General features: G+C 47.8%; 1 protein-coding gene across 1 annotated transcript in view; it reads right to left on the reverse strand.

Annotated features, from left to right (window-relative positions):
• Nucleotides 1-11,803, reverse strand: part of GCN1 (GCN1 activator of EIF2AK4) — an 83,319-nt gene that overhangs the window by 35,570 nt on the left and 35,946 nt on the right. Inside the window, 12 exon segments of the mRNA XM_019649093.1 lie at nucleotides 12-87; nucleotides 1,138-1,230; nucleotides 2,630-2,782; nucleotides 4,737-4,910; nucleotides 5,120-5,218; nucleotides 5,570-5,620; nucleotides 6,169-6,297; nucleotides 6,568-6,642; nucleotides 7,447-7,555; nucleotides 7,685-7,753; nucleotides 8,629-8,763; nucleotides 8,857-8,955. Of these exon segments, the coding sequence (XP_019504638.1) occupies nucleotides 12-87; nucleotides 1,138-1,230; nucleotides 2,630-2,782; nucleotides 4,737-4,910; nucleotides 5,120-5,218; nucleotides 5,570-5,620; nucleotides 6,169-6,297; nucleotides 6,568-6,642; nucleotides 7,447-7,555; nucleotides 7,685-7,753; nucleotides 8,629-8,694 (1,094 nt within the window). The 5' untranslated portion in view covers nucleotides 8,695-8,763; nucleotides 8,857-8,955.

Raw genomic sequence — 11,803 nt, forward strand, 5'->3', positions numbered from 1 at the left:
GCCTCACGTACTGGACTTTGCTGCCGGTAAGTCTGTGCGGGTGGTCCAGGAGAAGTCTCTCTGTCAGGTGCAACACAGTACACAGGGCTAGGAGGGGAGAGAAACAGAGGTGTTTCTAAAATAAATAACACATCCAGAAAGAACTGGGAAATGAACACCAAACTGTAAGCATGAATTATCACTGGGTGTGCAATTACAGCTCATATGAATTCCCTTCTCTTGGTTTACTATGTACATGTGTGTGTGGAATAAGAAAAAGTATACACTTCCTTATAATTAATTAAAAATTATATGCAGTTCTAAAAAAGAATGAGGACACTCATTACATACTGACATGGAGTGATTTCTAAGTCTGGACAGCACACTGTGCATAGTAGGCATGCTACCATTTGTGTAACAAAGGTAGAGAACTAATACATGAAAGAGATTTACTGGTATAAAAAAAAATATCTAGGACACACCAAAGTTGATAAAATTGCTTCTCCATGGCCGGGAAACTGGGTCGTCAGAGATCAAAGTGGGGTATAATTTTAAGTGTAGATTCTCTTGGATCTTTTATTTTTTAATTATGTGAATGTATTTCCTATCCAAAAGCTATTTTTTTAAATCAGGAACTGAGTAACAGTCATAGCTCGTTAACAGGATGTTGTGATTTGTGAGTCAAAGACTTCAAATCACCAATTAGCAGCAGACACTCCTCAGGCAACCTGGAATTTTAAACACACATTTAAAGATCAACTCTTCCCTCTCTGCCAGTAGTTTTTGTGTCTCCTGGAGGGGGAGTGGAGCCAACCACACTGCACCCGAGCTTCTCATCTGCTTCTTAATACAAGAAAACCTCCGAGACGACACCAATTACCCAACCAGCCATAATTACCCCTAACATCACAGCTCCACAACCATCAGTGCGCACTGTCTCCCCAAATCTTCCACTTCCCCCAATTTCCCTAGCCTTCCACACCCCACAGGAATGAATTCATTCCCATGATGGCCAATCTCTTGGCCAGATCACTATGGTCCAGGTTTCTGCAGAGCTGACTGGGCAAAACAACAGGCAGCAGGGAAGGGTGTTCTCTGAAGACCCTCCAGAGAGACTCAGGCCCAATCTCAAGTTCAGCTAACGGGGTAATAACTCACCATCCTCTGAAGCCATGAGCAGGAACTTCTCAGAAGTGAAAATCTGCTTCTTCTCATCCACAACCAGCTGCCAGAAACTGCTCAGTTTGGCCTCTGCAAGAAACAAAAGGTCACCCCACGACACAACTCACCATGCCCACCAGGGCTGGTCCCCTCCATCCTGAAGCTGCCAGGGCTGGCTTTGCGGACAGACCCTCCACTGCAGGGCCAGGTCACTACAGACGCTGCCCTCCCACGTCCTGAGCTGCCTACAGGAGCCCGGGCGAGCTGCTGGCTTCCCATCAGTTCCCACCTAGTCCAGCACCAGGCTAAAGACTTGGCTTTCACCCTGGTGCTTTCCCTGCCCTTCCCTGACGGGCTGGTTTGAACTCGCACTGGGCGGTTCCCTTCCACCTGGGAAATCCTTCCTAGCCTTCCAGGCCCTAGTTCAAATGCTCCCTCCTTCTGAAGCCTTTCCTAATGATACCCAGTCCCTAAACCAGCAGTTCTCAACCTTCCTAATGCCGCGACCCCTTAATACAGTTCCTCATGTTGTGGAGACCCCCAACCATCAAATTATTTTCATTGCTACTGTTATGAATCGTAATGTAAATATCTTTTTGTTTCCCGATAGTCTTAGGCGACCCCTGTGAAAGGGTCGTTTGACCTCCAAAGGGGTTGCGACCCACAGGTTGAGAACCGCTGCCCTTAACTAAAAGGAATCCCTCCTTCAAAACCGCTTCAAGGCCACGTTTTGCCTTTTGCATCTCTTCTCCAACAAAAGTAAAGCAGCCTGGAATTTGTGAAGCAAGGTCATGTTCACCTTTGTATCCCCCCAGGTAGCCCAGGGCCTTGGCATATACCCAGATGGCACACAGTAATATATGAAAAGAGCTGAACTCCATTTCTAACCACTGGAACAAATCCAGGTATGTCCACATACAGAGTAGGAAATGGACTAAAGCAAGCATTGAATACCATGTAGCCACAGAAAAAGAATGAGAAAGCTCTTGTTGTGCTGATTTGAACCTTTTCCAAGTTATGTTCAGTACATAACATGGCATATATACTACGTTAGGCAGTGTGTTTGGTCGATGACACACCTGCTATCTCGACACGATATTTGTAATGCTACCCAAAGAGGGGAACTTAGTGGCTGCAAGACAGGCTGCCTAAGGAGAAGCTTTTCATGTTACATCCTAGAAATGTACAACCAATTTTTTAAAAAAGTCCCACTACTAAACCCAGGTCAATCTGGCATTATGTACAAGCTCCGCCCCAGAGCCCTGGAGCATCAGGGAGGAGGAGGACAGTGACAGAGGCCCCTGGCTGCATTCCCATCACACAGTGTGACCCTGAGGCTCATCCCTGCAGGTGACAAGTGGCCCTGTGGCTGACCCAGTGCAGTAAGTGGTCAAGCTGATGCTGTCAAATCCTTAACATCAAGACACTCCTCCCAAGGATTCGGAAAGAGGTCCTTGTCTGCTGCCATCCTGGGCATCTCTGGACTTACCAGCCTGGGAGTCAGCCACCGAAAGCTTCGAGAGCAGCAAGGCTGCGGCGGCCCCTTCGGTGACTGTGGGAACCTGAGTGCTTTGCGAGGCTGCCTTTTCCACTGTCTGGATGAGCAAGGGCAGTAAGTCCAGGGCCTGCAATAGCGTGTCGCCTGTGGAGAGAGGACCAGCCCCTTTCAGAACACCCTGATTCTTGGCAGTGACAAGATTACTCGAGAAAGGAGCTGTCCACCCAGGGTTGAGCTGGGTGACTAAAAACCCTTCAGTCACCTTGTGAAGTATTACGAAGAAGTAGAATCAGGAGCTGAGGCTTATATCAAATTCTACAACCATCAAGTTAGAGCTAGAAGGATCCTTACTATCCAATAGTGAAGCTATTTATTGGATGGATAAGGAAGCGGGCTGAGAGGTTAAGTGCCCAAGGCCACACAGCTGGTTTGAGAGAGAACCAGGCCAACCTCGAGCCCACCGATTTGTTTTTGGGGGCTCTTCCCCCATACCAGACGACCTCTGGACCCAAATTCCAAAACAAGAACCAACCTGACCTATGAACTAAACTCACTTAAAAAAAAAAAGTAGAAACCTGTTAAACTATAGCTAAACCCATGTAAACTACTGGTCTATCAGAACATTTCACAATGAAACAAGTATTTCATCTGGATTAGATGAAATACTAATTAGGATTAGAATCCTAATTAGAATTCTAATAAGGATTAGAATCCAAGAAATGTCTATTTTATATTACGTTGATTTTATTTTTTTATTTTTTTAGCTGAGCCATCCTGCCACCTATTGGCAGCTCAGTGGCAGCTCAGCTCAGGACGGGACTCTTAACGGCTGTTGCTTAGAGCTCGCACTCTTGAGCGAGCTCTTAATCAATTGAGCTGCTCAGCCAGCCCTGTATTACGTTGATTTTAAAAGCACCGATCAGAACCAGCTCAAGCTGGAGACTAGGTTAAACCATGTCTCTACTATCTAGAACTCAAACATCAAGGTTGGCCAACGCAGCAAAGTCACAAACTGATAGATGAGTGCAGAACTGTACAGGAGGGTGTCCCCTCTCAAGAGGCAGCTCTGGAATCTACCAGACATTTCTCTAAACACAGCTCATCCTAAGTTTAAAGCTTTTTTAAAAAAGAAATACAGGGCCGGCCGAATGGCGCGATGGTTAAGAGCTGGCTTGGGATGCCAGAGGGCACCAGTAGTACCCCGGTTCGGATCCCACATATGAGGGCCAGTGACACTGCCCTCCACAGCTAAGATGCTGAACGACAGCTCAACCTGGAGCTGGGCTGCTGTGAGTCGCCGGCGACGGCGTAGGCTGCAGCCCCTGCTGCAGTGGGTTGCCATGGGCTACCGTGTGTAGCCAGCAGCCGCAGTGAGCAGCCAGCAGCCAGCAGTAAGCAGCCGTTCAGAAGCCGGTGGCGACTGATCTGCCTCGCCCGGAAAGAGCACAGTGATGGTGCCAACTTGGGCCAGTGAAGCGACGTCCTCCACAACTAGACTGAAGGACAAAACGACAGCAGCTTGTCTGCTCCCCTCCCCCCAATTCCCCACCACTGTTCCCATCCCAATTCCCCGATAAAAATCTTAAAAAAAAAAAAAAGAAATACAAGCCTATTTCAGAGGTGGAAGTCAGTGTTAAGAGATTTTTACGCTGGGATCAAATCTCCATACAGATCTGAAAGTTTCCCCGAGCTGCTTACGAAGCAGGTGGATGCACGAGCCCAGTGGCAGCTTTGTTAACACCAAAGCAAGGACCGGGGTTGTTTTTTAAGAGGTCCAGCATAAAGTTTATATGAAGTTGGGCCTTTTCAATCAGTCCTATCAGAATCATTTCTCCACGATTTCAGATAATGGGTAACGGAGTGACAGGTTCTGGGTCTGGGGCCTCTGGGAACAAAGCTTTGTACATTGGAGATAAGGGGGAGAAGACAGAATCTGTTGTGAAAATTGGGTTCTGATTCTGGGCTTTATGAATGACTAAGCCTGATGCTCCCAGAGGCTGGGGAAGAAATTATGCAAATAAGCTGGACTGAAACGGAAAACTTGGAACAGTGATGATGCCCTAAAAACTCTATCCCCTCTGCAGGGGAGGCGTCTCACCTCGGAAGCAGGCCAGCATGCACTGCAGGTAGGCATGCCTCACTGCGGAGGTGGAGGTTTTAAGGTTGAAGGCTTTCTTGAACCATTCGGTGAGCTTCTTGGGCACTTCTGTGGTGAACCGGTTACACCAGAGAGCCAGGACAGAGACGGCGTGCACCAAGGTGCCTTCGTGAACTAGGGCAAGAAGCAGAATTCTATCAGTCCAAGGTCTCAGACTCGCATCAAATCACTGCCAGCAGCACACAAAGGCAAACAGGAGTACAAGGGAAAGGGATGCTTTGGGGGCAGTGTCCTTCAGAAGGCGTTCATGGCAGGCTCCGGCTGTGAAAACCGAGGTCAAGGTTGGGTCCAGACTGCATCCTCACCATGCTGCACACAATTACCTTCTTGCTGGAGGAACGGGATGAACAGCTCAGCCACGGTCCCATTCAGGACTTGACTGGACGGCCCAGACACCACGTGATGGCTGAAGCTCCCGATCCCTGAAAGGCAAGACATCCACTGCTCAGCCCCTCGTCAGCACAAAGCCACCAACACACGAGTCTTCCTGCCGCCGCCCACCGCCCCAGCAGCCATGCCTCTCCTCTGACCATCACTGACCCCCACTCAGCGCTCTGTGCAGACATCCAGCCTTTTGCAGAACCCAGGCCTCCCGCTAGACTTAAACAGGGCCCGCTTGCCAAGTAGGTGGGCAGCAGGGTATCGGGAGCCAGGCTGGGACGTCCCCGATCATCAGAGGAGTCAGGATCCGAAGAGGGGCTCACCTTACCTAGGAGTAACATCACACCTCACCTACCACCACCCTTCCTACTACCCGTGGAGGAATTCTGTACCTGAGAGCACGCTGATCTTCTGGGCCACAACAGTTAGTTTTCCCTCGGAGCCTGAGAGGAGAGACAGCAAAGATTCGAAATTCACATCTGCCACATTTCCCAAGGGGGTGGATAAGGCAGTCATGTGTGTGACATCGAGATGCAGTTTCTGATTCCAGAAGGAGCCTTTCTATTGTGAAGCTGCGTTTAAAATAATATTTACTAGCTTTTTTCCCCCCTGAATAAAAAAGTAATATGTTCTCACAGAAAATCTGAAAACCAGAAAAAGTATTAAAAAAAAAACACAAAACATTTAAAAAGCATCCATGTTCCCACTACCCAAAGACATTATCAACATGTTGGCATATTTCCTTCTAGTTTGTTTTCCACTATGCACACAATAATGCATACACGTAAAAACATAAAACTGAGAGCGTCCGTCTACACTGCCCTGCACGTGCTTGTTTCTTCACACACCGACACACTACCTTGAGCATCCTCCTGGCCGCACGGCCTTGCCACGAGCAGCCTTGGAGCACTGAGTCCCAGCCAGGCCCCAGTGTATGGGGAATGCCAGGGCCACACCTCAGCCATCCCCACAGCCACAAAGGCTTGCTCACCTCCAAGGACAGCAAACAGATGCCTGGTCAGGGCTTCCATAGCAGAAGAGTCACTGCACTGGCGGGCCAGGTTCCGCAGTGCCAGCACGGCTTCGTCCATCAGGCGGGGACTGTTGGATTTCAGTTGACCTAGACACAGACAGCCGCTGCTCAGAAGCTGCCAAGAGCTGAGTACACAGGCTTTCACCTTTGTCTTTTCCATGCTCCCAACTCTTCAATCCTAGCTCTATGTTCTCATTATAAAGGGTCTCAGGGAAGAAACTATGCAAATGTGGTTTAGATTCAAGCCACATTTCTAACCTGAGCTGCCCCCCACCCCGTTTTCTACAACAAATGGGAGATACACAACCAAAACCCAAGGTGTCATTCTAAGGGCTGGGGAGGGGTCAGGATACTCACTAGCCAGTCCTTTCACGATGTCCAGGGCATACTGGCTGAGGTCGAGAGTCACTGATGCCAGCAGACTGGAAATAGCTAAGCGGGACAGAAAGCATTAACCACATCAGTCTCAGGGATAATACCCATTTTTGCCCTACTGCCCACAAATGCCATCAAGCCTGCTAGGTAGACACACAGAGCCATTACCACTCTTCATCTCTCTACAGGCACAAGTGGTCACACCTTTGTCGCAAAGCTCTGCTGTAAAGCTGTGCACGGCCCATCCCAATCAGCAAAACCTTGTCCCTCTAACATTCCACATACTCCTTTTACCAAAGTAAATAAGGACAGAGACTCAACCCTCAGATCTTATGATTTCAAGTGCCACCTCCACACCAAGTTCAAACTATCCAGAGCACAGGTTCTTAAGTTGAATGGTCTCCAGAAAGTTCTAAGACAGCGGTTCTCAACCTTCCTAATGCCGCAACCCCTTAATACAGTTCCTCATGTCGTGGTGACCCCCAACCATAAAATTATTTTCGTTGCTAATCTATAACTGTAATTTTGCTACTGTTATGAATCGTAATATAAATATCTTTTTGTTTTCTGATGGTCTTAGGCAACCCCTGTGAAAGGGTCGTTCGACTCCCAAAGGGGTCGCGACCCACAGGTTGAGAACCGCTGTTCTAAGCTGATATACTTTTGTGCATTCTTCCAGTGAGAAGGCCCATGGCTTCCAGCATATTCTAAAAGGGTTCCTGATCTCTCTAAGTCCCAATGAGATAAACAGTTGAATACATCCCTCACCCCAACCCGCAGCGCTACCTACTGCCAATATCAGGGATGCTGCTTATCAGGCTACTTGTCTCCCTCCCGCTGTCCCATGTGGCAGCAACCTACTTTCAATAACATTCTCTGGACTCCTCAGTAAGGATTTCTGGATGGTGGGCAGGACCAAATCCTTAAATTCCGAGTGGGACATGTATCGGAGCAGAGGGGCACAGCTATCCTATAAAGAGAAAGGAGTCAGGCCCCTAGCCCTCCTGGGAACGGACCAAGAATTCTTGGACAATTCTGAGTCATGAATTTAATGTGGGATTGAACTTGTCCAGGTGAGTAAGGCCCACCTCTCACTCACCAATAGGTACTTCTGAGGCTTTACTTTGCTCATCAGGATGTTCTTCACATAAAAATCCAGCAGGGCACTCTAGAGAATTCGAAGATCTGGTTAGGCCCTGACATTGTGAAGTACCTCATGCCTGGCCTAAGAGATCCCTCCAGTGGGAGGGCCTCCAAAAATTACAAACCAGTGCTCCAAATTTCATGGTGTCAAGCACAGAGGTCCCACTGATCATGCCATTCCCCATTTAAAAACCTTCCACGGCTTTCCATTGCTCCTGGGATCAAGTCCAAGGTCCCTGGCACAGCTCACCAGGCCTGCCTACTACCCCGGCCGGCTGCATCCCACACCTCTCTAACCCACTCGCACCACTCCAACCCCACTCGCCTCTTCTACATTACTGCCCCAAATGCTCCTCCTCACCTCTTGACCTTGCTAACACCTAGTCACCCTTTAAGTTCCTTCATGAGAGATGCGTTCCCTGACCCAGGACCGAAGGCAGGTCTCCGGTTACAGAGTACCACGGCTTCTGGCACTCTTCCTTTGTCGTGCTTACTGGGTATAATTAGGGCAGGGATCACAGCTGCCTTGCTCACTAGTGCGTCCCCAACACCTGGCACAGTGCTTGGCACGTGACAGCTGCTCAACTGTGGAAGAGCAAATGACTGCACGAACAGGCAAGCTATCGGGTTGTCGGAAAAGTCATGACGCATTTTTTTCTGTTTTTCGTTGCAAAAATGCGTCACGACTTTTCCGACAACCCAACAGTACCTCAATAACTACACCAGGATTCACCTTAAGCCAGAGCTGGAGGGAAAACATTCCAGATCCTCAAAGTTCATGTATCATGGCAAGAGGCCAGGGTCTCAGGTGAGAAAACCAACAAGTTTCAGGTGAGGCCAGCAGCTGGGGCCCCCAGGGCAAAACCAGCGCCCCTCTTCTCCTCCAGTGGATTCACTTGCCTTGTGCTGGTTGACCACATCCATCTCCTTCTGGCTCGTGCAGAACTGCACCAGGAGCCCCAGCATGCCTGCATAGTTCTGGTTGGGTTCGAGGCTGAGAATGGCTGACAAGTACTGTTCTACCAGCCCGGGATTCTGAGGAGGAAAGTGTAAAGCTTGTGTATCAGATGGCAGGGGGGGACAGTGAGGAAGAAGCCATGCCCACCACCCCCTGCTGCCTCCTGTCACCTCTCTCCACAGCTTGGTGAGCTTCTTCACGGCACCATCCACGGCGTGTTTGTGGGAGCCGCCCAGCACCTCCAGCAGGAGCAGGCACTGCACCTCCACCTGCCGGGGTCAGGAGGGGCTCAGGTCAGGGTGTGAAAGGGGAGTGGAGGTCCCGTGGCCCTCACAGCCTGCCCAGGGCCTTCGTCAGGCCCACTAGAAAATTGGCTCATGTCCACGAGGCCTTTTCCACTCAACTCCAGCCAGACCCTTCCTCCACCCCACACACTTAGCCAGTCCTGCAATTGCATCTGTTCACTCAAACGCTTCACTAATAAATGTTTGTTGAGCACCTACTAAGGGTCACTAAGGGTCAGACAATGAAAATACATGGAGAACAAGACATGATCCCTGCTTTCATGTACCTCACAGCCCAGAGGAAGAAAAACATATTAAACAAATGAATATATAATTCCAGAGAGGTTAAGTTCCATGCAGGAAAAGAACAAACATCCCCTTTCACTTCTTTATCTGCGTTGACTTTTTCTTCATTGATTCCACAAATACTTACTGAACACTGACTAAACAGCAAGCACTACACTAGGCACTGTGGGTACAGGAGAAGACTGGTAAAACGAGCTGGGCCTGTGTGTGGACCTCACAGCCCAATCCAGAGTGATGCACATAACAGGTGCTCAACTAAAAAACCTCAGACAGATTTGATGTGCCACAGACCAGTGCTGAGCAGTGTGAACTGCCACCCTGAGAAAAAGTGCATGCTTAAGAAGCCTGATGAGACAGTGGTTTAGTGGTTACCACAGGGTAAGGGGGAGGGGGGTGGTAGATGAGGGTAAAGGGGATCAAATATATGGTGATGGAAGGAGAACTGACTCTGGGTGGTGAACACACAATGTGATATATAGATGATGTACTACAGAATTGTACACCTGAAATGTACATAACTTTGCTAATAATTGTCACCCCAATAAACTTTAATTAAAAAAAAAAAGAAATATGCTGAATTCCAGGTGCATGTGGACAAAATGGCATATGTACAGGATTCATTGCAACACTTTTTATAACAAAAGACTGTAAACAATATAAATGTCCATCCATAGGGAATTAGTTATATATTCTGGGACTCATTCACTCAAAGGATTAATAAACAGTTACGCAGAACAATAAATTATGTACTACCCTGGAACGAATTCCAAGACTGGCTAAAGAAAAGAAACACGGTGAAAGACAAAAGTATGTATGGTACACTATCATTTGTATAAAAAAATCTACTTGATCACATAAGGAGAATATATCTACACACATAAGGAACTAGTAACTGAGGGGTCCCAGGTGGTTAAGGACAGGGGTGGGAATGAAATGAGTATATCCTTCTCCAACTGTTGAATTTTAAATTATATTTTTAATTAAAATAATTTTTAATTTTAATGAAAATAACAAGCTTGCTGATCATGTACTCAGCACTCTATTGCTGTTCCTTCTTCTTGAAATGTTCTAACCCTTGATCTGGGCTTGATGTGTTCTCTCGTATCCTTCAGATCTCTGCACAAATGACACCGCCTCTGCGAGGCCTTCCTCCCGCCATCACCCTCCACCACACTCTATCCCCCTGCCTGCTTGTCTGCAGCGTGACTTTCCATCTCATCATTTACTTGTGGGCCGGTTTGTTGTCCACCGTCTCCGCAGGAGTGTAAGCTCCTCTGTCTTATTCTCTGCTTTGGCCCCAGTGCCTGGCATATGGGATGGCCGTCAACAAAGATTTCAGCAACAGAATTAACTACAACTTATATGTAGAGGCAACATCCGCAATGAGCAAAGGATTCAAGACACAGAAAAGATAAACGTGGTCTCAAGCTCCTGACACATTCTGTCCCATGAATGAAATACTCCGGTGCTGACCTCCTACTTACTAATCCACGGGACACTTACTTATCTTGGATAATGGTTACAAAAACTCACTGGCAATGAGGAGGCCTTTTGTTAACAACGAAACCCACATTCTGAAGGGAGTTCAATTCCAGCATATCCACTACCCATGAGGTTTCAGTGTTCCTGTCCTTTAATCCAGCACTGATGGCCATTCCATCGTCATCCCTAGATGTGTCCTGGATAAGCTCCCAAGGGCAAGGCCATCAATATGTCTTACTACTGGCTGCTTCAGGGAGAGGTGCTTTTCGTTTTCTGAGGCTACTCACTCCTCATGTACCTGCACGATCCTCTCTTGAGTTTCTACAGCCCTTTCACACCTTGTCTGAGCCCATCTTCATGACAACTCTTGGAGGTGAGCAGAATACAAGAAAGGATACTTTTCCCCATTTTGCAGATGACGAAATAGGCTTAGCCAAATCCCATAGCTAAAGACCAGACCCACACCATGATCCTCAGACTCCTTTTCACTAAACCGTAGGGCATTCCTCTTGCCCTCCACTAAACATACCTAGATGTCCAAAAGACCTGCTCAACCTGGCCGATTGAGCCATCTCTGCCTAGTGAAAGACAAAGCAGGGCAAGTGGAATGAGTCAGCATAGAAACGGAGGAGAGAATTTAAGGATCAAAACACATGGCAAGAATTCCATTCCAAGGTATCTCAAAAAACTAGAAATGGAACTACCGTATGACCCAGCAGTTCCACTCTTGGGTATCTATCCAGAGAAACCCAAGACGCTAATTCGAAAAAATATATGCACCCCTATGTTTATTGCAGCGCTATTTATAATAGCCAAGACTTGGAAACAACCAAAATGCCCATCGGTAGATGACTAGATTAAGAAACTGTGGTACATTTATACGATGGGGTATTACTCCGCTATAAAGAAGAATGAAATCGTACCATTTGCAACAATATGGATGGACCTAGAGCAGCGGTTCTCAACCTTCCTAATGCTGCGACCCCTTACTACAGTTCCTCATGTTGTGGTGACCCCCAACCATAAAATTATTTTCGTTGCTACT

This window comes from Hipposideros armiger, unplaced genomic scaffold (assembly GCF_001890085.2).
Source record: "Hipposideros armiger isolate ML-2016 unplaced genomic scaffold, ASM189008v1 scaffold_129, whole genome shotgun sequence".
Classification (NCBI taxonomy): domain Eukaryota; kingdom Metazoa; phylum Chordata; class Mammalia; order Chiroptera; family Hipposideridae; genus Hipposideros; species Hipposideros armiger.